Source organism: Nyctereutes procyonoides, unplaced genomic scaffold (assembly GCF_905146905.1).
Source record: "Nyctereutes procyonoides isolate TBG_1078 unplaced genomic scaffold, NYPRO_anot_genome, whole genome shotgun sequence".
In the NCBI taxonomy this organism is placed as follows: Eukaryota; Metazoa; Chordata; class Mammalia; order Carnivora; family Canidae; genus Nyctereutes; species Nyctereutes procyonoides.
This window is the reverse complement of record NW_026575126.1, coordinates 52,299,352-52,326,239: the sequence shown is the minus strand read 5'-3', so window position 1 is coordinate 52,326,239 and position 26,888 is coordinate 52,299,352. Positions and strand designations below refer to the sequence as shown.

At 40.7% G+C, this 26,888-nt stretch overlaps 1 protein-coding gene across 1 annotated transcript in view; it reads right to left on the bottom strand.

Moving 5' to 3' along the window:
* The window catches only part of IQCK (IQ motif containing K), a 129,344-nt gene that overhangs the window by 35,750 nt on the left and 66,706 nt on the right, over window positions 1–26,888 (bottom strand). Inside the window, exon 8 of the mRNA XM_055340630.1 lies at window positions 3,551–3,662. Within this exon, the coding sequence (XP_055196605.1) occupies window positions 3,551–3,662 (112 nt within the window). The remainder of the gene's footprint in view (window positions 1–3,550; window positions 3,663–26,888) is intronic.

Below are 26,888 nucleotides of genomic sequence, written 5' to 3'. Positions count from 1 at the left end.
CTTTGTTTAATGACTACTTTGTAGAGGGATATTTTGAGATTCTAAATATCATATTCCTCATCAAACTTTCACTCAATGTTATTAGCAAGTACTGATGATTCTTGCCCGAGTCAATTTTTTATCAATATGGTTACAAGATGGTGACTTTTTAATTTAATTATACTTTCTAAATATATTAGGTGGTATTCTAATGTAAGGAAAATCATCTCTCTCCCTCATTTATTTGTCAATGAGTTATAATTCATTATTGTCACTGTTAATTTTTTTAAGATTTATTTATTTGAGAGAGAGAGAGAGTGCACAAGCAAGGGGAGGGGCAGAGGGAAAAAGAGAGGGGGAAGAGACTCCCTGCTGAGGGAAGAGTCCAGTGATGCTGGGGCTCCATCTCATGACTCTGAGATCATGATCTGAGCCAAAACCAAGAGTCAGTTTAAGCGACTGAGCTACCTAGGCGCCCCACTGTCACTAATTTTTTTTAAGTAGGTTTTTTTTGTTTAAGATTTATTTATTTATTCATGAGAGTCACAGAGTGAGAGAGAAAGGCAGAGACACAGGCAGAGGGAGAAACAGGCTCCATAGGGAACCTGACATGGGACTCGATCCCAGGTCTCCAGGATCAGGCCCTGGGCTGAAGGCAGGCCCTAAACCGCGGAGCCCCCTGGGCTGCCCATGTCATTTTAATTTTGATACTTAAATCATCCCAGATTTGCTCAGTGAGACTGTCGTCAAGTTAAACCCTGTTTTCTCTTCCCATGTCCCCATCTTTATTTTCTGGCATAGGATGTTCCAGATTTATCTCTACTTTCCTTGCCCTGGCCCTGGAATCAGCCATTTCTGTAAGAAATTTTATTCCTTTTAGAACGAGGGGTACTTAGAAACCAACATCTGGGCACTAAGAATGCTCATTGCTTCTAGGATTCTCTGTCAATGGCACTGGTATTTTTAGAAAGCTTCTAAAGTTAGTCAAATGTACAGCCAGTATTGAGAACCATTGTCTGTGAAGAAGGGGCCCAGTCATTACCTAACCAGATGGCTCTGGGAAGGAAAGGGGGAGAAGAAATTGCAGGAGCTGTGGAGTAGAGGACCAATACAGTATGTTTCAAAGCATGGGTAAAATTGAAGAGTAAAGGCCATGAAACTGATTTACTAGGTCATGTCTAGCATTTAAAGAAAAATAAAATAAAATAATTCAATAGAAGAGGAGGGTATGTACTAGATTGTAATATAAACTACAGTAAATTTATTATGATAAATTTCTTACTGGATCACAGCCCAAAAAGATTGAGAATTACTGGCCTAAAGAAGAATACTGTGCTTTTTCCCTCCTCTCTTAGGAGGGTGCTTCCCCCAACCCAAACCCTAAGACCAAGGAGGGGAAAATCCAAGAGAATAGTTCAGAAAGATTGGGGGTATCTCATTATTTAATTGAACATCTGCTTTAAGGATAGCCTCAGATTTACATCCAGGTCATTCCTCTATGCCTATCTGAGTAGGTTCAATGTTATCTGGGTAGACACACTGGGGCAGAGAGAAGAAGGGCCATGGAGAACTCTATGTGTCCACCATCAGTTTCCTGTGAATCAGGTAGACACTGGGAGGTAACCTGAACTACTTTCCTAATGCCCTGATCAAGAGGGCTGGCCATTGGGTAAGGAGACCCCCAAGAGCAAAAGGCTAATAGGTTGGTAGAGGTGGGATCTGAAGTGGTGGCGGAAGAGGTAGAGACAGAGCCAGATCCCCACAGTGGTGTTCTGCCAACTATTACTTCCCTTCAGGAAGAATCATGAAAGTCAGAGTCAGAGAGTCAGCATGGAGATGCCTGCCCACAGGACATGAATGGTAGCCTTAGCTAGAGAAGCAGCAGCAGCCAAGAGAGGATCACAACAGACAGTGAAGAGATGAATGCCCTTCTGTTATCTCCCTCCTTCTCACTCATCCCACTGGAGGAGAAAGAGATCCAGAAGAGGCAAGTGTAGAAGTGTGAAAGATCTAACAATTTTCCCCCACTCCCATTCCCACTGACAGAGGTCAGAAGGAGTTGGGTAAGCATTAAATTGGATCTGAGACTGGCATTTTAAACTAGACTGGGCTTTCCAAAATTAGAACACACTGAAAAGCCATGGAATCCACCCAATATGCCATGAAGGGATTGGAAAGAGAGATTTGAGGAAATAGGGTTGAAAGTTTCTGGGGAGAAAAGGAAGCTTTTGTTTAGACCCCGCCATGTTGAGATTGTTCAACAGACTGGTTCCTGGTCCCTGGGGAAGGCCTCTTTGAGGAGGTAATGCCCCAGGTCTGGAAGATGAGAAGTAGCTGGGGATGGGCAATTTGACAGAAAAAAAAAAAAAAGAAAACTACAGAGTCCCCTAGGTGAGGGAGGCATTGGCATATGGCAAGAACAGAAAAGTCTGTAGCCTAGTGAGGGGGGACAGGTACAAGGCAGGATGGGGAGGTGAGAGGACTCAAAGTATGGATGGCCTGTAGCCTGCTGAGGTGAGTAGGATTATTTTTTCATTAATTGTAAAGTACTATGAACTTATGTAAAAGATTCCAACAGTGCATCTCTTCCTACCTTGTCCAGATCCTAAAGGTAACTATCACTAATGTCTTCTTCCAGGCTGTTTAGACATCTCCATGTTTCCATGTACATACTTTTAATAGGGATGACAACTTATCTGTGATCATTTTCCACTTGATAATATATCATGAATCTCCTTCCAGGTTGGTGGTTGAATAAATGATGCTAAATCCATACCATGCAACTATTAAACTTCACAATGCTACTCCCTAGTTGTTGACCAGAATGATGTTCTGAGTATATTCAGTGACAAAGTAGACTGTGTAACAGAATGTAACAATGTATAATCCTATCTTTAATAAAATGTATGTGGACATTTATTTGTACCTGTTTGCACTGGAAAAAGCATAGGATATACACCAAAATATTAACAGTGGTGGGATTTTGGGGGGTCCTTTTCTGGCTATGGTTTTTCTAATTTTCCTATTGCAAATATGTATGATTTAAAGTTTTATAATAAAAGACGTGGAAAGCAAATAAGACAAAATGGTGAAACTTGCATCTGACAGGTGAAGAGTGCTTGTTATCCTTTGTACATCAGTGTGTGTAGGTATGTGTATGCACGCGCATGTGTTTAATTTCTCACAGAAGGGGAGAGGACAAGCATAATGCAACATTTCAGTTCAGACACACAATCAACAACTTGAAAAAGGTAACTACCCATCTCACCTGTGGACACTGTGCTTCCAAAGGAGGGGTTATCCTTGATGTCTTATAGCTTAAACAAAAAGATGTGCAGACATGGATGACACTGAATTTGTGCCTGAGTGAGGAAAATGGCCAGGTACATTATGTCACATCACCTCTGTTATTCCAGGACAGAATCTTAATATGCAGCCACTTCCCACACACACAAATGGTTCCGTGCAGACACAAGGACCTGATAAGAACTTAGAGGGCTTCCTTCTTGAGCCTGGGCTGAGACTCAGGCTTTTCCTAAATAAACCAAGGATGGTGAATCAAACAACTGACCTTTCTGTTCTTGTTTGGCCCAGAAAATCTTGACTCGCTGGCGCATGTGCTTGTCTTCACGCAGTTTCTTTTGCCACTGACGCAACTCTTGAATCTCAGGATCACACCGAACCTGGGAAATGCCCACAAAGCTTTAGTTCCTTTTCTAAATACTTCTAGACATGAGCTTGTTAACTCTGCATGGAAAATCCTTTACAAACCAATTGGATATATTTTGGATTTTAAGTGATCAGTGTTCCAAATGATTTATCTAAATTCCTATAGCTTATGTAATATTTGAGTGTAAATGACATTGTGCAAGGATTTACTATAATAATGGTAAATTTTATTTAACACATAGTCAATGTATTAATCACAGTTCTGTTTAATACCATTTGACTGAACATCTACTCTACATTGGCAATAAAGAGACTATTGATAATTTTAACTATTTAAGTTGTATTTTATTATTCCATAGCTCATGTTTATTGAGCACTTATTTCCCAGGCATTGTTTAACTGTTTTTATAAATTTAACCACCAAAACACCCCAAAAAAGGCAAGAATGATTATGCCCATTTTGCAGATGAAGAAATTCAGTTTAGGCAGCTTGCAGGGTTGCAGAGCTAGGAAATGGTGTTGAGATGCAAATATAGGTAGAGTGTTCCAGCTGCTCTTGAGGAGCTGAAAATTTAGTAGGAGACATAGAATATAGAATAAGATCAATAAGGTATGGTAAGAATAAGGATATGGATGAGCACAAGGGAATTCAGAGAAAAAAAATGATCCTATATTAATGTCATAGAACATAAGGTAATCCCCCAAATCTTTTAAATTACAAACCAATATTTTTACAGTGTTTCCTAAAGCCTTATGTTCAAAAGATTAGACACCTTCAACAGCTTTGTTCTGTGGGCTGAGGAAGCACAAATCCTCCTGGCCAGCTAAAAAAGGGATTATCCACATCTTTCCCACCAGCTTCTGGGTTTTTTGTTTTGTTTTGTTTTTAAGGTTTTATTTATTTATTTGAGAGAGAGAGAGCATGAGCAGAGAGGCAGAGGGAGAAGCAAACTCCCCGCTGAGCAGGGAGTCTGATGCGGAACTCCATCCCAGGACCCCAGGATCATGACCTGAGCCAAAGGCAGATGCTTAACCAAATGAGCCACTCAGGTGCCCCCCACAAGCTTCTGTTTATCTGGATCCAAGCACACAGAGATCCCCACATTTTTGCACTGTGACAAATGTGCAAAATGATACTCTTAATGATAATAAACCTGAAGGATCTTCTGAATCGCTACAAAAAGGTTAGTACTCAAAAACAAAACAAAAACAAAACAAAACAAAAACAACAAAAAAAGGTTAGTACTAATTATAATTAGCAAGTTGACTAGGTTTCCTTATAGTCAAATTCTTTCTGCATAATGTATTCTGAAAGTTTGGAAGGATACACAGAGTGTTGGTTGCTTTAGGGAGGAAGTAAAATGGAGAAAATATTCCATATTTTTCTGGTTGGGTTGTTTGGGATGTTTATAGCAGGCGTATATTATTTCAGGAGTACAAGTGTTTCAATTTTAAGAAACAGGCCGCTGAGAGGCAAATAAGAGTTCTTTAGCTTAAGAATAACTTATAGCTTTTTCCTACAATCCCTTGACCTCTCAATTACCTAAATATTCAACAAACAGAAACACCCATTTCCTTCATCATTCCAGAAATCTACAGTTGTTCTTTGGGGTTCTGCTGACCAGTTTAGGGTGATTTTCCTCTGTTTGGTCAGAGACCATTCATCCATTTCTTGACTTTCTTCATTTCATACCAAGGACTGCTATTTCCCAACGTGGAATACGGCAGCCTTGTTAGTTAACTTCTCATTACCAGGAAAGCCTGGATCCCAAGAGAAGGCTTTTGTGAGCCCTGGGGAAAGCACGCACTCATTGAACTGGGCTAATCCTGGTCATTATAGTCATGATTACGGAATCAATTTTAAAGGCAGTGGTTGTGCCAATCAGCAAATACCAGAGAGGGCAGCGTAATGTTTAACACATAAACAATTTTGTTGCTTTAAAAAAAAAGCCTCTCCCTTATGAGTGGCTTCCTACTTTTATCTCTTTAAATTATCAAATGGAGTCCATCTGCTCTTTCAAGATAGGCACACGGAGTATTTTTTTTTTATTTCTGTAGCACACAGAGTATTATACACATTATTATATAGTTGACTTTGGGCTAAGCCCAGGAAGAAACCTCCATATTTGGATGTGAATTTAAAAATGCCTGTGAACCAAATTCTCCTAATTATCTATTATTCTGATGAAAGCCAGCAGGGTACCATATTGATTAAGAAAGCCAACCCTGGATCAGAAAGCCGGAATCTCAGCTCTGCAAATGACAAGCTGAGGAATCTGGAGCAAGTTACTTAAAATCTCTGAGCCTCGATTTCCTCATCTGTAAAATGGGGATAGTACAAATATTTCCTTTACTGTGTTAGTGTGAAAACAAGAGATATTCTCTGGTCCATAGTAAGCCTCACTGTGTTAGCAATTTCTTAAATCAACTAATAAAGTAATAAGGGGGTTCCTGGGTGGTTTAGTTGGTTGAGCACCCGACTCTTGGTTTCAGGTCAGGTCATGATTTCAGGATTGTGGGATCAGGCCCCGCAACAGGCTCAGTGTGAAGTCTGCTTGAGACTCTCTCTCTCTCCCTCTTCCCCACTTGCTCTCTCTCTCTCTCTCTCTCTCTCTCTCTCAAATAACTAAATCTCTTTTGTTTTAAAGTAATAAGAATTCAGCTCTGAGGTTGTATCCTACACAGAGCCAATTGGCTGAAGAGCCAGTAATTCATAAAATTGGAAGTGAGGCCTCTTCCCAAGGGTTTGCAAATTATTGAATACATAAGAGATTTTATAATTATAAAATTCTATAACGTTAGGTATTGCTCAGCCAGTAGAGAGGAATCAGGGCTGTAGGATGGTGACTGCAGACAGGGAAGAAGAGAGCGGCCACTAGCTGGGACTTGGAAGTTACCCAGAGATCTATACTTTAGAATTTCTCTTAGCTCAGTTGCTTTCCTTGCTTCTTAGCAAAACAGACAATAATGTAGCAATGACTATTTTCTCTGGATGATTCCCTGGAGTTTTTCTAATCGTTTTGGAGAAAGAAACTTTCAATATATTACAGTTCCTGGAAAGATGCTGGAGAAACAACACAAGACAGTCCTTCAGTAATCCTGGCAAGAGCGAACCTCCAACTCCGTGTGAGATGCCTTGGAAGGTTCTTATCACATCCTTGCCATGACTCAATGCACTAATGAGTATATTGAAGGATTTTGTACTCAAGAAAAGTGGATTTCAACATAAAGGAAATATATGTTTGCAAATTCTCTTTCAAATACCTTGTGGAGGAGCACCTGGGTGGCTCAATGGTAGAGTGTCTGCCTTTGGCTCAGGTCATGATCTCAGGGTCCTGGGATCGAGTCCCGTATCAGGCTCCCTGCAGTGAGCCTGCTTCTTCCTCTGCCTATGTCTCTGCCTCTCTCTGTGTCTCTCATGTCTTAAACACACACACACACACACACACACACACACAAATACCTTGTGGAATACTCAGAGTTTCCAACTCTCTCATAAATTCAATTTTCTCTCTGTAAATAAGCTTTGTGATTTCTTCTCAGATCTTTGGTGAAACAAAATAAGAGTTTCTCATTTGGGTGGTTATGAGTGTTCCTTATTGTTTTGGGGAACTAATTATAAAAACTTGTAGATACCTCATATTTCCTGGTATTGTGGAGGTGTCCCAGATACTCATCTGTAGTATGACAGCATGCCTCTTAGGAGTTGCTTGGGCCTTTCAGGGAGGAGTAGAAATGTGTTCTAGAGCAACATTTTTTAAACAGTGGGTTCATTACATTAGCATGTGGTAAACTCAGCTCAGTGGGTTGTGAAAAGCATTACAAAAAGTCTGACCCAATAGAAAATACCAGATATTCTTTTATCATTAAGGACCTGTTTTATCTCTGAAAATGTTTTTTTTTCAGTCTATCTTATCTGATGTTCATTTTTTTTAAAGATTTTATTATTTATTCATGAGAGACACAGAGAGGCAGAGACATAGGCAGAGGGAGAAGCAGGCTCCCTAAGGGGAGCCTAACACGGGACTCAATCCCAGGACCTTGAGATCATGACCTGAGCCAAAGGCAGACCCTCAACCACCGAGCCACCCAGGTGCCCCTTATCTGATGTTCATAATACAAGATTACTTTTTTTGGTTGGCATTTGTGTTGTCTTTTTTCACCTCTTTACTTCCAACTATTCTGGGTCATTTTGTATTACCTGTACCTCTAGCACGGAGGCAGATTTCTTTTGAATCCAATCTGAAAAATCAGGGGAGAGCTCATTCTACTTACATTTATTTGATCAGTAATCTATTTGTACTGATCTCGCTCATCTTGTTTTTTATCTATGTCTCTTATGTCTTTTTTTTTCCTTTCCTGATTTCTATTGCATTAGATTTTTGGATTCCATTTTTCTCTTCTATTGATTTGTTAGTTCTTATACCACTTTTTCGGAATATATTGCTATAATGTAACAAACAACTTAAAGTAAAAAAAGCGTCTGTCCAACCTCCTCCAAAGCAGTTACAGGACTTCAGAACAACTTTTTAACATTCCACTCTCAACTCTTATATGATTACTGTCCAGTATTTGCTTCCTCTCATTTATCCCCCATTGGTGTGTGTATATATTTATATTATTTATGCAGATACAGTATACCTACATGTATGTACATGTGTGTATATGTGTGTATATATTTGTATATAGAATAGTCTATGTGTATTTGGATCCAGCAGCTTCCTCCTTTACCATTGTTTCTTGCATTCTGCTCCCACTCCTTCCTTGTGGATTCAATTTCCTTCTAACTCAAGTACATCATTTAGTAGTTCTTTCAGTGAGAAATGTGTTTGAAAATGTATTTAGCCCTTGCTCTTGCATGTTAATTTAGTGAGCATATACTTCTCCACTGAATGTGAGTTTCCCTTAGGGTTAGAAGAGAACACACAATCATTTTCTGGCTTACGTTACTGCTCATCAGAAGTCTTGATCCATCTCACTGTTCTTCTCTTGTAGGCAATCCTTCTTTCAAGAGAGCTTTAAGGCTTCTTCTTAGCTTCTGGCCTGCCACAGTTTCACCAGGTAGCACTTTGCTGTGGTTTTGTCCTTATTTACCTAGTCTGGGATTCACGTCTCTTTGGCTTTGGGATGTTCTTGCTCAGTAGTTCTTTCCACACTGCCTCTTCCCCACCCATTCTGTCCTTGCCCTCTGCAATTCCTATTAGACTTATGTTTGACCTTCTCATTCTTTGTCTCAACTACTTTCCCACATTTCCCACCTCTCTCTGCCAGCTGCCTTCTTTCTCCTGGATCCCCCTGGATAGCAATTACTCCTCCAGCTGCGTCTGTCTGCTATTTAACACACACCCAAAGTATGGTCCGTGGATCAGCACCATCAGCAGTACCTAGGATCTCATTAGACATGCAAATTCCTGGCTTCCACCTAAGACCTATTAAGTCAGAACTGAATAGAGAGAGTGGGGCCAGGGGTCTATATTTTAACAAACTCTCCAGATGGTCCTAATGCTTACTGAAGTTTCAGAAGCATGACTTTAGCCTATTCACTTAATTGTTTTCATTTTTATAGGTTGTACTTTGTTCTTTTTCAAATATGATTCCTTTTTTTTCTTATCACCCTGTTCTTTCAGCAAGGTTTGTATTCTTTAAAAAAAATTTTTTTTAAGGGTGCGTGCGTGGCTCAGATGGTTAAGCATCTGCCTTCAGCTCAGGTCATAATCTCCATGTCCTGGGATTGAGCCTCATGTCAGGCTCCTGGCTCAGAGATCATCTCCCTCTCCCTCTGCTTCTCTTCTCACTTGTGTTCTTTCTATCTCAAATGAATAAATAAAATCTTAAAAATAAATAAATACCTTTTTTAGTAAATCTCTATAATCATCTTAAACATATTTATTTCATAGTCTCAAATTGCCATTCTTGAGGCCTTAGATTTTCTTACTGACTCCTCCCACCGCCTCCATTCCTTGTTGGTTTATTTTTTATTATGAGCTCATAGTCACTGAGGGCCTTAGTTCCAATTCTAAGTTTGCTCAGGTCTGAGGTCATGTTTTTTATCCAAGGGTCAAGACAAGTTTTGTGGTTTTTTTTAAAGTTCAGATTATAAATATTTTTGGCTTTATGGGCCAGTCTCTGTCCCAGTGATTCATTACAGCACAAAGGCCACCATAGACAATATGTTTTTTAAAAATGGGCATGGCTGTGTTCCAATAAACTAGATTTATAAAAACAGCCAGGGGGCCAAATTTGGTCCATGGGCTATATATAGATTATCAGCCCCTGCTCTCATCCCTGAGTGGGCATTAGAACGGGAGCCCTCAGTTTCCCTTAGTGTTCTTTACATCTTTCTGTATGAGTTATATACCACTATTGCTTTAAGACAATCCCCTGGGGCACCTGGGTGGCTCAGTGGTTGAGCATCTGCCTCCGGTTCAGGTTGTGATTCCGGGGATGTGGGATTGAGTCCCACATCAGGCTCCCCACAGGGAGCCTGCTTCTCCCTCTAAGTCTCTGTTTCTCTTGATGTGTCTCTCATGAATAAATCAATAATCTTAAAAAAAAAAGACAATCCCTTAAACTTATCTGATGATTTTGAAACCACTTAGGGCACTGGGTAAAAATAGACTCTTGGGCTCTTGCCTTTTAGGTTCTGATTCAATCTGTGTGACATGGAACCAACATGTTGGTGTGTTTAGCAAGAACTCCAGGTGATTCTAATGGTCTGAAAGCTTTGAAACTCTGCTTTAATGGAAGAGAACATGAAGAATGAACTCAGTGTTGGGAGACCTACTGCTTTACCATGTGTGCATTTTTCATCTTAGTTCTTTCACGGTGCCATGTCGATGATTGCAAATTCTGAAAATCAGAATCAAGAAGGACAGCTTGGGCTATTTGTGTGCAGTCAAGAGAAGGATCTGTGTGACTCATGAACAGCAGCTGCTTTTTGGTGGGGTAGGCTCTTCAGTGCAGTTCCAGAAAGGCCTTCTCCCAGGAAGCCACACCTTATTTTTTTTACTGAAGTTCCTTTAATAATATAAAGTCATATCGCAGAACATACTTGGAAAAAGCGGAATTTCCCCCAACACCCTGATGATGACAGTTGAGATAAAGTTCATCCAACTTTTCTTGGTACATGTTTACCCAAATAATCAGGGAATGATTAAGTTGCAAAGGCATTTAAGGGATTCGATGAACTTTCCAATGATTTATAAATTACAACCAAGTGAATGATGCCAAAGACTGTATTATGGCGTAATGCTTTGATCTTTTTCTTACCACAGATACCCGGAACTGACATTTAGGTAGTTATAGCTGCCCAGATGTTTCTAATGTGCAGTCAAGGTTGAAAGCCACTGCTCTACAGTGTGGACAGTTAACCCCTCCACCAGCAGCTCTCAGAGTATGGTTCCCAAACTAGCAGCATCAGCATCTCTTGAGAGCTAGTCTGAAATGTAAGTTCTCAGGCCCTATTCCAGTCCTACTGATTCAGATACTCTGGAGTTGGGACCCAGCAATCTGTGTGTTAACACAGCTTCCAGATAATTCTGACATAATCTTCAGTTTGAGAACTATTGCACTGTACCCCAGTGAATCACAGCTCGCTGGATCCCTGACCCTTTGAAAACTATGCCATTCTTCTCATTAAATGGGGGAGTCTTCCCCCCAACTCTTTTGAATCTAGGTGAGCCTCATCACTTGGTTTGACTAAGAGAAGGTAACTGAAATGCTGCTGTGCAAGTTTCAGAGTCTAGCCCTCAAGTAGGCTTGATGCTTCCATTTTGGGAATGTTTCTTCCATAATGTAAAGAAACTGGTCTGACCCACTGGAGGATGACAGGCCATGTGGAAGAGGACTGAAGGGCCCCAGACTTGGGCATGAGGCCCCCCCTGGACCTTCCAGCTCAGCCCAGGAGATCATCTAGGCAGAGTACACCACCATGCTGCTAGAAAGGTCCATCATGGCCAAGAAGTGCCCACTGAAGGGGGTGCAGATGAGGCTGGAGTGCCAGACCCAGAGTCCCAGCATGGAGTTGCGTGGAGACATCTCATCAACTGTGGGATATCCCCATGCAGCTCTCAAATGTCGTGTTCACCATTAAATCCACCAACTGAATGCAACCACATGAGTGAGTCAAGGAGAAATAGCAGAGAAACTACCCAGTTAATCTACAGGACTATGAAAAACAATCAATCACTATGGTTTAAGTCACTAAGATTTAGCAGTAGAAGGGATCAGATTACAGCTATACAGTTTACCCATAACTTTGCCTTCAAGGGAAATTGATTAGCCCTTTAAAGACAAAGACTCTAGAAAAGTTGTGAATTTGGCTGGTACTAGTTGCCAGGTACATCAGATACACCTCGTACATATGGCTGGCTTCAGGGGCATTGCCCTGTGCAGTCACATTGTTTTAATACTCTGGCTGTCACCATCCAGAAATTCTTAAAACTTTGAACAAGGGACCCAGCATTTGTATTTTACACTAGGCCTGCACATTCTGTAGCCAGTCCCACCAATACATAGTTTCTTGATTTACTCCTCACAACACCCTTCAAATTTGGTTTATCAGCTTTCATCACATATTTGGGATACATTGCAACTGAACAAATAAAAAGGAGAATTTTGAAGACAGTCTGGCTAGTTGGCAAAGCATTTTCTGGGCATATTAAGAAAAATCCGCTTGCAGATATAAGCTGGAGCATACTCAAACAAGCACAGGACCAGGCAGGGGGAAGGGGAAGGGTCTAGCCTGGGAAGCCAGGCCCCAAGCAACCCAAACTCACTATTTATAGTGCTGTGGCCTATTTTGGCTTGCTGGATGGCCCTGAAAATTGCCCTGAGAACTGGGCCTGGGAACTCATGATGGAAATCAGGCACCTTTATTCTGGGGTATTGCTGGAATCATGCTGGGTGCAAAGATCTTTCTAATGAGCTCAAGGACATTTTGCAAAATGGGATCTCCTTTGATGGCATTTTCTTTAACAGGGAATTTTAAAAAATTAAGGTGAATCATCAGGAAATGATTAGGAATATTAGGGAAGAAAATGCATGGACCAGATCAAGTCAATAAAGAGCTAACTCTTACGAGGCCCTAATCATGTAACCATGTGCCAGGTGCTATGCTAAGCACCTGACATGCACCATTTCCTTTATACTCTCACATATAACCCAGTGAAGGCAGCACTATTATTATTACCATTTACAAGAAAGAAAACAGAGGCTTAGGAAAATTAAGTCATTTAGTGAAGGTCACAAGGTTGATAGTCAGGATTCAAACCTGCATCATGCACATGCATCTGCTACCAAGGCTGTCATCTATAGCTCTGCTTCTCAAACCTACACATGCAAAGACTTATCAGGGAATCTTGGTAAGATACAGATTCTGATTTGAGAGGTCTGGGGTGGGGCCTAGATGATTCCCCTGGTCTTTGAACCCCAATTTGAGTAGGAGGGATGTAGACATTATACGTTTTCCTGCTTCTACTTCTATCCTCCTAGTTTGCTCTCTCTACAACAGACTGAGTTATTGTTAGTTTCCCTTGCTGCATAATGAATGACCTCCCAAAATTTGGTGGCTCATAACAACAAAGATGAACACTTATCTCACACAGTTTTTGAGGCTCAGAAATCCAGGTGTGGCTGAACTGGGTGGTTCCAATTCAAGGTCTTTCATGAAGTTATAGCTAAGATGCTAGCTCCACCTGAGAAGGCTCACTCACATAGCTATGGGCTAGAGGTCTCCATTTCTTGTATGTGGGCATCTCTGTAGAGCTGCTTGCGATGGTGACATGGTAGCTGGTTTCTCTCAACATGAATGACCCAAGGAAGACAGAGAGAGAGAGAGAGAGAGAGAGAGATATCGACACCAAGGCTGCAGTGTCTTTTAGAACCTAATCTTGGAAGTGGCACACGATTATTTCTGTCATATTCTATTAGTTACACATAGATAGTTGATAGTTACACATATCAACCCTGGTATAGTTGTGGGAAGGGATGCCCTAGGTATTCACATTCCATTCATACCAGGAGGTGAAGATCATTGGGGAGTCACCGTGGATGCTGGCTTGATGAAAACTAAGTGATAGCATGTCTTCATTGCTTCAGTGCTTCATTGATGTTGGTTGGGCTTGTCCACGTGACTCACTTTGGCCAGTGGAATGTGTGGGGAAGTGGCATGTCCCCAGGCTAGGCCTTAAGATTCATTACGAGTGTTTTTCTTCTTAACCCTTTGAGAGCTTTTGATCTCTGCTGTAAAAAGTTTGCCCTTGGTAGATTACTGATCTCAGTAGAATGACCAATCCTAGACAAAACTACATAGAACTCAACAGCCTTGATCCAAGTGTAGTCAAACCCAACCTAGAACAACTGAAACCTGGCTGACCTATAAGCATGTGAAGAGACTATAAATGTATGTTGTAAGCCACTGAGCTTGGGAGTGGTTTGTTAAGTACATTATTGTGACAATTGCTAGCTGATACACTTCTTGGCATTATATTACATATTTATTTATATCTGTTTATAGTCTATTGCAATAATGCAAGCTCCATGAGGGTAAGGACTTTGTCTTACTCCTTGCAGTATGCCCAGCATCCAGAGCAATGCCTACCTGCCACATAATAAGTCCCCAATAAATACTAGTGAATGAATATCAGTGAATGAATTGATTTACTGTGGAGCATGCTTGCTTAACCGCTATGCTATACTGCCTTCAAGTTAGCCTAAAAAATTGCAAAGTATTAAAAAAAACAATGGTCTCGAACAGGAGTTCTAGGCAGCATATCCTTTACAAAGAAAATATGACTCGCACCAAGTTGTCTGCCATTGTCTTTGTGCCAGTTGCCATTCCTCCTCACCTGGGCCATATCAGAAGTCATCCAGAAATGACAACCAACCCCTCCCTGAGAACGGAAGTGCTGCTTTAAATGACACCGGCTCACCTGGCTGGGCAGCTGTCCCCAGAGGGAAGCCAGAGAGATAGCTAATGACACATACAAAAGGAGGAAATGCACCCCCACCCCTGCCTCCAACAGCTGCACCAGGAGACACCCCTCTCTGGAAAGGAGGAAGAGGAAGTCAAGAAAGCAGTAAAGCTGACCAACAATCCAGGGAAGCCAACCCTCACAAGAAAGCAGAAGGAAAAATGCTGGCCCTTAAGTCACTAATTATTGAACTTGCTGAGGAAATAGAAATCAGTACCGATTCCTAAAGTTTTCCTTGGTCTTGCCACCTCAGGGCTCACTTTGTGTTGGGAGTATTTTGAAGGAGCAAGTGCTTGGCCAAATTCCTACCTACCAACTACATTAGTAGTATGTCTTTCCTTCAAATACAAATGCTCAGGCTAGATCTACGTGTGCTTATGTGGAAAGCTATCCTCAATGCTAAATGAAAGGCAGGATGCAGGCTATAGAGTGTGAGCCCATACTTCTAAAACATATATCCTATGTTTATAAAAAACACAACATAATATATATGTACTTAATGTTCATATATACAGAAGAAAAACACTAAAAAGATACACACCAAGCTGTTAACAGTGTTTTTGCCTGTGAAACAGGAATGGAGAATTCCACGTTTAACTTTAAAGTAGTTGTTATGGGCTGAATGTGTTTTCCTCAAAATTCATATGTTGAATCCCTAACCCCCAATGTGACACTTAGGGGATGGTAATTAGATGAGCTCACCAGGGTAGGATCCTCATGATGGGATTACTACCCTCATAAGAAGAAATCAGAGAGCTTGTTCTTTCTCTCTCTCTCTCTCTGCCATGGGTGGACACAGCAAGAAGGCAGCCATCTGCAAGCCAGGAAGAGTGCTCTTGCCAGACACTGAATGTGCCATCACCTTGATCATGAGCCTCCCAGCCTCCAGAACTGTAAGAAATAAATGTTGCTTAAGCAACAGCTTAAGCCACCCAGCTTGTGGCATTCTGTTATAGCATCCCCAAGCTAAGACATTATTTCTATACTGTTTGGTTTTTGTTTACAATTAATATCTGCTATTTTACAATAAAAATATCAATGAAAGACCTTTTTTCATACAAAGATGGCCATTCTTTTTCAGACCTTTTTGCATACAAAGATGGCCATTCTTTTCCAGACCCAAAGTGACATGATGCTCCTTGCAATATGTTCTGAGGTGGCCAGATGTGGTTATAAAATGACCTCTCGTTTCATATGATGTTTGCCAGTGACAAGGGGGCCTCCTCTCACTTGCTCTGAGGCAAGGACTGGATCAGGGGCTGCTCTGTAATTGTATCCTTGGCGCCATGCCTCTGCTTGCCTTGTCCATTTAGTTACATCAGTGTTTACTTTTTTTGCAAATCTGCTGACTTAACCCATTGGGGAGAAGATCGTGGTCTATAGCCAGCCATGCCTGGTTCTGCCCACATCCTCAGTGTCTGAGAAAGGCATGTGTTTTTTCCACCTCTCATCTCTATTTGTTTGTTGGTGTCCCAATTACTCTTATACATCAAGCAATCATCTAATAGTACACATAAAATTGACAGAAAAACATTGCTCTTTCCATTTGCTCTTGAAAACCTCTGTCATTTGTTTAAGAAAGAGAAGCTCTGGTACTCTTCAAATAGGAAAGACACTGATAGATCATTACATCCATACTGATACCATTCATTTCTTTGCTTTTTCATGGGTTGCCACTGGAAAATATTTTTATCCTTATGATAACCTGGTGAGCTAGACTGGGCAATATCATTATTCTCAACTTAAAGAGAAAGAAATTGAGATTCCAAGTGCAGTGATTTGTCCTGGATCATCCAACTGGTAGTTGGTGGGTCTTAAACCTGGTTGCATGTTAGTGTCACCTGGGTGGGGTGGGGGGGAAGTGTCTTTTAAAACTGCCCATCTTTTATTCTCATCCTGACCAGCTCAACAAGAATTTCAGGGGAATGAGCCTTATTTTTCAGGGACACCTGGGTGGCTCAGTGGTTGAGTGTCTACCTTTGGCTCAGGTGGTGATCCCGGAGTCCAGGGACTGAGTCCCACATGAGGCTCCTGGAGTCAGCTTCTCCCTCTGCCTATGTCTCTGCCTCTCTCTGTGTGTTTCTTTCATGAATGAGTGAATGAATGAATAAATAAATCTGTTAAAAAAAAAGAGTAAAATCTTTCCTAGGATGACCCTGATAAACAACAAGGCTTGAAACCACTGCAATCTGTAGTTATAAATAAGCCAGTCTTCTATTAAACTCACATGTGCTAATTCATCACCAAGATTAAGAATTCACTCTTATTGGGGTGCTATAGTAGAATGCTGCTTAACAATAAAAAGGAAGGGCCTACTGAAATACTCAACCACATGGAAGAACTTCAAATGCATCAGGTCCGGTGAAGGAAGCAAGACACAAAGGCTATGTGTTTTATGATTTCACTTATCTCACATTCTGGAAGAGGCAGAACCAGAAGAACAGAAATGGATCAGTGAGTGTCAGAGGCTGATGGTGGGGGCAGGGGTTAACTACAGAGGGGCAGCCTGAGGGAATTTAGGGAGATGATATAAATGTTTCTATGCCTCGATTATAGGGGTAATTATACCGTATGCATTTGTCAAAATTGAAAAACTATACACTACGATGGGTAAATTTTACTGTGTGTAACATATATCTTGATAAGCCTCATTAAAACATGCATGGGGCAGCCTGGGTGACTCAGCGGTTTAGCGCTGCCTTCAGCCTAAGGCCTGATCCTGGGGACCCTGGATCGAGTTCCACATGAAGCTCCCTGTGTGGAGCCTGCTTCTCCATTTGCCTGTGTCTCTGGCTCTCTCTCTCTCTCTCTCTCTCTCTCTGTGTGTGTCTCTCATGAATGAATAAATAAAATCTTAAAACACATGCACACACTTGGGGCAACTGGGTGGCTCAGTTGATTAAGCATCTCTTGAATTCAGCTCAGGTTATGATCTCAGGATCGTGAGATTGAGCCCCATGTTGGGCTCTGTGCTGGGCATGGAGTCTGCTTAAGATTCTCTTTCTCCCTCTCCCTTTGCCCCTGCCTGCCACTGTCTTTCTCTCTCTTTAAAAAACAAAAACAAACCAAAAAAATATGTGCACACACAAAATGAGATATTATTTCACACCCACTAAAATGGCTAATTAAAAAGACTGACCATTAAAAAAAATAAAAATAAAAAGACTGACCATACCAAGTACTGGTAAGGACACAGAGCAAGGGGAACTCTTATACATTTCTAGTAGGAATGCAAAACAGTTTTGTTTTGTTTTGTTTTAAAAGAGAGAGATGGGGTTCTGAGGACAGTCAGACCTGGACTTAAAACTGTGATGTTGGGCAAGTCAGGTAGGGTTTCTAAGCCCTCATTGGTTCATTGGTTCATCTACACATGAGATAATAGTAGTATACACTTGCCTACTTTATAGGATCAGCCTAAAGGAGATAATTCTTGTAAAAATGGTTAGTTCAGTGCCTGGCACATAGCAAGTAGCCACAAATACTAGGTTTTGCTATTCTTTTTTTTTTTAGAATTTTTTTTTAAGATTTTATTTATTTATCTGAAAGACAGAGACAGAACATGAGCAAGGAAGAGAAGCAGACTCTCCACTGAGCAGGAAGTCCAATGCCAGGATCAATCCCAGAATCCTGAGATCATGACCCAATGTCTGAGCCACCCAGATGCCCCTATTTATTTATTTTGAGAAAGAGTGAGAGAGTGTGTGCACATGAGCAGGGGAAGGGGCAGAGGGAAAGGGAAAGAATCTCAAGCAGACTCCCTGCTGAATGGCGAGACTGATTTGGGACTCAATCCCATGACCCTGAGATCATGACCTGAGCTGAAATCAATAGTCGGCTGCTTAACCAACTGAGCCACCCAGGAACCCCTAGATTTTGCTATTCTTACTATTATTATCATTCTTCTTGTTATCACCGCTTCCAAGCTCATCAAGGGACAGATGAGCTCTGTTTGTAAAGCACCCAGCACTGTTCTTGGCGAGTAGAAGATCCTCAATACAAGTTTGTCAAATGAAAGAATGGACAAATGGGGTCACACATCAATGCAAGGTGTAAGGCCTCTATTTGAGTGGAATTGGAAGAAGCGTTGACAGCAGCCATCCTTGGGAGCATTCCACTTTAAATGTTAGAGGTCTAACATCAGGATCCTCAGGCTAAAACCAAGACCTTTACAATGTTGAGAAGTTCGAGAGTTTATGTGTGTGTGTGTTTAAGATTTTATTTATTTATTTGAGAGAGAGAAAGAGAGAGCGAGCACAAGCAACTGGAGCGGCAGGCAGAGGTAGAGGGAAAAGCAGACTCCCCACTGAGCAAGGAGACCAATGCTGGCCTGGATCCCAGGACCTCGAGATCATGACCTGAGCCAAAGGCAGGTCTGAGCCACTGAGAAGTTCAGGATTTTTATTCCACTCGATCACTGGAACATGTATAGGTGGCTTTGGCCTCCCTATCAGCTTATAAACATTCTCCATGTGTTAGAAAATGTTCAAAATCAATTTCACTATGTAAGACTCACAAATACCCCCAAGAGAGCCTGAAGGAAAGGGCTCTTTGGGATTCCATCTTCTGGTGGGGAGGTTAAGGTGAAATGGACCGAAACTAAATCCATGGGCCAGTAAACACCAAGGAGATCCCGCAAGAAGATAAACCTTTCCATGTGGAGCTCCCACTAGAGGAATCTGGGGCAGAGATTGTTTATCAAATCACAAAGGTCATGACCAGCCCCTCTGAGGCTATCAAGAGATGGCTGTGCATCAAGAGGAAAACCGGGGGGTAATTTGATGCAGTGCCCCATTTTTAGCATTCCTTTTACACAATACAATGTCTGACTTTTGCTGGCAAAGTCTGCCCACCTGCCAGCAGATATCAGCGCTTGGAAGAGAGATTCCAAACGAAGAAAATCTTTTCTGTCCAAGACTCAGATGTACTAAAGATATCCAAGTAGCCTTCAGCTGACACTCTCCTTTCAAGCCAGCTTGGGGGAATCGTAATTTCCCATAGCACACTTCATTTCTTTGCATTACAAAGCTTGGTACAGAGGTGGTTCCTGAAGCCCAAGGCCAAAATGGTTACACTTTCTCAAGTGTAATCTCTAGGGGATTAACAAGCACAGCTGTTGAGTTCAAGGATCCTGGTACAAAAGCATCTCCCTGCAAAAGTCCATGTTTAAGCACCTGTGTAAATCCCAGAGAAGGGCTCTTAAAATGGAACAAAAACAGTTTGTTCTTTATTTTCAAATGCTCTCATTAAAGAGATCATTTAAGAGATTCAGTTATTCACTAAAATATTCATTACATACAGTGTTCTAGGGGCTGGGGATATGGGATGAACAAGTCAAGCAACCTCTACCCCTTCTGAAGCTCACATTCCAGTCAGGGTGACAAACAAGTGACTGTCCAATATAATGTCAGGTCATTGGTAAGTGATAGACAATAGAGCACAATGAGAGGCTGGGGAGTGATGAGTGGGTGCTGTTTTAGAAAGAGTGAGCAGGGGACACCTGGGTGGCTCAGTGGTTGAGCATCTACCTTTGGCTCAGGTCGTGATCCCGGGGTCCTGGGATCATCTCTTGCTTTTCCTTCTTTTTTTATTGTGGTAAAATACACATAACATAAAATTTACCACCTTAGCCATTTTTTAAAAAGATTTCATTCACCCATTTGACACAGCAAGAGAGCACAAGGCAAAGGGAGAGGTAGAAGCAGGATCCCCACTGAGCAGGGAGTCAGACTTGGGACTGGATCCCAGGACCCTGAGATCCTTACCTGAGCTGAAGGCAGATGCTTAACGGACTGAGCCAACCAGACACCCTCCACCTTAACTATTTTAAGCATACAGTCCAGTGGTATTAAGTCCATTCACACAGTTGTAAAAACATCGCCAGCATCCTTCCCCAGGGCTTTTTGCATCTTGTAACACTGAAACTTTGTAACCACTGAACACTAACTCCCTATTTAACCTCTCCCAGCCCTTAGCACTCACCCTTATGCTTTTTGTCTTTATGAGTCTTTACCATTCCAAGTACCTCATCCAGGTGGATTCATGCACTATTGGTCTTTTTGTGACTGGCTTATTTCATTTAGTCTTATCCATGTTGTAGCATATTACAGATTTCTTTCCTTTTTAAGGCTGAATAATATTACATTGCATTTATATACCACATTTTCCTTCTCCATTTATGCATCGATGGACACTTGAGGTGCTTCCACGTTTTAGATAGTGCCAATAATGGCTATGCTAAACAAATATCTATTTGAGACCCCACTTTCCATTCTTCTGGAACACACACCGCTTTTTATTTAGAATCTTCAGAATGCTCTGAAGAGAGAGATGCCAATATTTCTCCCCTGCCTTTTAAACTGTCAGCTGATCCAATGTGTTTTCTCTAGTGAAGTCTAACACATGTGCTGTGAAAGGCTTTCTTTGTTCATGATATCAAACTGTTCTCCAAATAACTTGTGGTCTGTTGTTTCTCGTTAATTAAGACTGTAACAGGAGAGCTATAGACAAAATAATCAAAGCTCCTTGCAACCTAAAATATTATTTGAACATAAATATCTAGTTCCTTTCTAAACACACACACACACAGCCCTAAAAAGGCTCAGGAATAATAATGTAATGAGGCCAAATTTGGACTAAAGAAGAAAAGAATACAAAAAGTATCATGGTACCCAGAAATCAGTGGCATTTCTATACACTAACAATGAGGCTGAAGAAAGAGAAATTAAGGAGTCAATCCCATTTATAATTGCACCCAAAAGCATAATATACCTAGGAATAAACCTAACCAAAGGAGTAAAGGATCTATACCCTAAAAACTACAGAACACTTCTGAAAGAAATTGAGGAAGACACAAAGAGATGGAAAAATATTCCATGCTCATGGATTGGAAGAATTAATATTGTGAAAATGTCCATGCTACCCAGGGCAATTTACACATTTAATGCAATCCCTATCAAAATACCATAGACTTTCTTCAGAGAGTTGGAACAAATTATCTTAAGATTTGTGTGGAATCAGAAAAGACTCCGAATAGCCAGGGGAATCTTAAAAAAGAAAACCATAGCTGGGGGCATCACAATGCCAGATTTCAGGTTGTACTACAAAGCTGTGGTCATCAAGACAGTGTGGTGCTGGCACAAAAACAGACATATAGATCAATGGAACAGAACAGAGAATCCAGAAATGGGCCCTCAACCCTATGGTCAACTAATATTCGACAAAGCAGGAAAGACTATCCACTGGAAAAAAGACAGTCTCTTCAATAAATGGTGCTGGGAAAATTGGACAGCCACATGCAGAAGAATGAAACTAGACCACTCTCTTTCACCATACACAAAGATAAACTCAAAATGGATGAAAGACCTAAATGTGAGACAAAATTCCATCAAAATTCTAGAGGAGGACACAGGCAACACCCTTTTTGAACTTGGTCACAGCAACTTCTTGCAAGATACATCCACGAAGGCAAGAAAAACAAAAGCAAAAATGAATTATTGGGACCTCATCAAGATAAGAAGCTTCTGCACAGCAAAAGAAACAGTCAACAAAACTAAAAGACAAACTACAGAATGAGAGAAGATATTTGGCAATGACATATCAGATAAAGGGCTAGTATCCAAGATGTATAAAGAACTTATTAAACTCAACACCAAAGAAACAAACAATCCAATCATGAAATGGGCAAAAGACATGAACAGAAATCTCACAGAGGAAGACATAGACATGGCCAACAAGCACATGAGAAAATGCTCCACATCACTGGCCATCAGGGAAATACAAATCAAAACCACAATGAGATACCACCTCGCACCAGTGAGAATGGGGAAAATTAACAAGACAGGAAACAACAAACCTTGGAGAGGATGTGGTGAAAGGGGAACCCTCTTGCACTGTTGGTGGGAATGTGAACTGGTACAGCCATTCTGGAAAACTGTGTGGAGGTTCCTCAAAGAGTTAAAAATAGATCTGCCCTACGACCCAGCAATTGCCCTGCTGGGGATTTACCCCAAAGATACAGATGCAGTGAAACGCTGGGACACCTGCACCCCGATGTTTATAGCAGCAATGTCCACAATAGCCAAACTGTGGAAGGAGCCTCGGCGTCCATCGAAAGATAATGGATAAAGAAGATGTGGTATATGTATACAATGGAATATTACTCAGTCATTAGAAACGACAAATACCCACTATTTTCTTCGACGTGGAGGGCCCTGGAGGGTATTATGCTGAGTGAAGTAAGTCAATCGGAAAAGGACAAACATTATATGGTCTCATTCATTTGGGGAATATAAAAATTAGTGAAAGGGAATAAAGGGAAAGGAGAGAAAATGAGTGAAAATATCAGTGAGGGTGACAAAAAATGAGACACCTAACTCTGGGAAATGAACAAGGGGTAGTGGAAGGGGAAGTGGGCAGGGGGTTGGGGTGACTGGGTGATGGGCAATGAGGGGGGCACTTGGCAGATGAGCACTGGGTGTTATGCTGTATGTTGGCAAATTGAATTCCAATAATTAAAAAAAAAGTCTGAAATTAAAAACAAAAACAAAAAGTATCATGGTTGAATGTAAGTTTCCAAGTCTTTATTTAAATAATGTTTTTAGGGGCATCTGGGTGACTCAGTGGTTGAGTGTCTACCTTCAGCCTAGGGTGTGATCCTGGAGTCCCAGGATCGAGTCTCACATCACTCCCTGTAGGGAGCCTGCTTCTCCCTCTGCTTATGTCTCTGCCTCTCTCTCTCTCTCTGTGTCTCTCAGGAATAAATAAATTAAAACTATAAAAAGAAAGAAAGAAAGTTTTTATTCCTCTATAAAAATGATATATTCTTTGTAGATAATTTGAAAAATAGAAAAGAGGGCAAAAACATCATCCCTTATCTTACCTCTGAACAGCTATATTATTATTTTATACATTTGTTTCTAGTGCATTATCTACATACCCATATTTTAACATAATTATAAATAATTTACATACAAGACATTTTATTCTTTCTTCACTTAATATACAATGGGAATCTCCATTTTGTTACTATGCTCTGCTTATTATTTTTAGTGTTGACAATATTCCATTGAGTAAATGCCCAGTATTTTTTTAATAATTACATTATTGAATATTAATTGTTTTACATTTTACTTAACCTAAAAGTTACTGTGTGTTTTCAGGAAAGAAACTCTGATTCTGGATCATAACTCTGATTCTGGTAGAGCTTCTACTTATCCAGACTCTAGCTATCATAATAGGCCAGGAGATACCTAGGCCAGTGGGATTAAAAGAAAGATGAAACAAGTGGCTACTCAGTCACCACTTCCCAGACTTCTTGAAGCCGCAGAGGTCTGCTGTATTGGCAGCAAATGATACTCTCCAGACAGAGTTGTGCAGTCAACAACCCACACAACTGGACACATGGTTTTACCTATTCATACCCTCCTACACAGTGTTCATGCAACTCCAACTTCCTTAGACATACTTCATGGTCCCAATCTCTTACTTCTTTCTCTTTTCACTCTTCCATCAACACCTATACCAGAGCACACTTGTATGTATTGCTGATGCATGTAAATAGGTCTAGAGGTTAGTCTCCAGCCTGTCTAGAGGGTAACATAGCAGTAGTTGAAAAAACTCTGAAAAAAGGTGCTTACTTTTTAAGCCATCAATTTCACTTCTAGCAATTAACCTTATAAAGAAAATCAGATAAGTGTGCAAAGATATATAAACAAGGATGTTTTTCATGATATGTTTCATATAGAGAGAAAACTAGAATGTCCAACTATGGTTAAATAAATTACATATCATAGAGCCATTACAATTTGTGAGACAGATCTTTGTGTACTGACAAAGAAGGAGATACCTAATATATCACCAAGGGGAAAAAGCAGGCACAAAACAGTGTTTATCATCACAATTTTGTTTTAAAAAATTCCTAGATGAATAGGAAAAATTTTTAAAGGATGAATACATTTTAAAAATTTTAAAAACTTATATGTATTATCCTCCCCTCTCCCCGCAATGGAAATGTATTACTTGAACAATAAAAACAATAGATACATTTTAGAAAAATTTGCTCCTTGGGGTAGGCTTTCCCTCTCCAGCTATGGGCAAGCCCGAATAGGACAAAGTGGAGTGGTTTCTCTGCACAAGTGGATCTAGATTTTTATTTTGTGCTAATATCCTCCTTCATGTGCAAGTAATCAAGAGTCTAGAACTTTTTGTCTTGAAAATGATCATCATCAGGACTCTAGATTGTGATAGAAACCCATCTGGAAAAGACTCACTGGCAAAGCTGAATCCAGGTGCTCCAGGCCTTTCAAGGCTCAGCCCCCATCTGAGCTTCCCAGCTCTCTCACCTCTGCAGTCACTTTTCCATCAGGTTCTTCACCCAGTGGAAAGATGTTTGCAAACAGCCTAGCCTCCCAGCCACCCCCAAGTTGCTCTGTCTCAACAACTCCCATGAGACTCCCAGAATGGTTTTACTAGGTGTGACTGGCCTTGCCCATCATGAACTAAACGCTGAAGCCAGAGGGATGCAATATTCTAGTGTCCAAGCCGGCACACACCCACCTCTACAGCCAGGGGGAGGGGGACTGTCCAACTCTAAACCTGTATTCTTTGTTGTTTGTTGTTTCCCCTCTAGGGCGCCTCATCCACCCCAGCTCATTGCACAATAGACAAAAGGTATAAATGCACAGATTCTCATTGTTCTCTGCAGGTGGAAATTGAGATCTCCAATCTTTTTTTTTTTTTTTTTTTTTTTTTTTTGCTAAGCCACAAAGAGGCTGCTGGAGCAAACTTGCACTGTATTGTTCATCAAATGAACAAAAACAGTAATGATTGATGGCCTTTGTGATTGTCAGTTGTCACAGTGCCTAGAGGGGGTGTTGATCCTGGCAGGAGGGATGATTGTGTGCCACGCTGGAGTCTAGGCTGAGTTAGACAGAATAAAATAAAACAAATGGACAGAAGGTATAAAACACCCAAAGATTATTTAGATAGAATCAATATTCTGTGGACTTATCTGGTCTGTGCCTCCTAAATCATTAAAGAAATTTCAATCCATATGCCCCATGAGAACCTCATTTGAACTTCACAGGAGAGCAGAGTTTTCTCTATTTGCTGTTACCTACAACACCCAGTATTTCAGAAGAAGAGCACTATTGATGTGGTAATGCAGTTTATCACCAATCACACTTAAGGAGACTGTTCAGAGAACCAGGTCCTTCACAGTATCCAAGCAGTTTAAAAAAAAAAAAATTCAGGGGATCCCTGGGTGGCGCAGCGGTTTGGTGCCTGCCTTTGGCCCAGGGCGCGATCCTGGAGACCCGGGATCGAATCCCACGTCGGGCTCCCGGTGCATGGAGCCTGCTTCTCCCTCTGCCTGTGTCTCTGCCTCTCTCTCTCTCACTGTGTGCCTATCATAAATAAATAAAACAAAAAAAATTAAAAAAAATAAAATAAAATAAAAAATAAAAAAAAAATAAAAAAAAAATTCAGCTTTGCATGTTGAAACAATCTGGCTTTTCTAACCATTAATCTAGTTATTTTGGAAGAAGGAACAAGAGCATGTCTACTCTTACAGATCTGTTTAATATCTGGTAATAACTACCAGGAACCTATTTATAAGGTTAATTATAAAGTCACAACTATCAAGAATGGTTCACTACATGTAGCTCTTCCCACCACGTGACATTTCTTTTAATGTGGTCGGTTAAAATATATTTTTATGAAATGTCCAGCTAGTTTTATGACAAGTGAGGATGTCAGATTTCTGGATTTTAAAAGTTTCCATCAAGAATATTACTCAGTTTTAAAGAGGAAGGAAGTTCTGACACATGTTACAATGTAGATGATAGCCAGTCACGAAAGGACAAATACTGTTCGATTCCACTTATAGGAGGTATCTAGGTAGTCAAACCATAAAGACAGGGCTGGGGGAAGGATGACATAGGAAGGAGTTATTGTTTAGGGTAGAGTTTCAGTTTAGAAAGATGAAAGAAAGTTCTAGAAATGGATGAGGGTGATGGCTGCACGACAAAGTGAATGTGCTTAATGTCACTGAACAATACAACTAAAACATGGTTAAAATGGTAAACTTTATGGTATGTATATTTTACCATACAAAACAATTGTGTGAGGACTATATTTTTCCCTCACGGTGTTTAAGAAAGTACAAGTAAAGGTTTTCATTAATCGCAAAACCTTCATGGTAAGTGTAATAAAACTATGTAGGAGTGTGTAAGAAGAGAGAGTTTGTGTGAGTGCTGGCTGTGACAGACC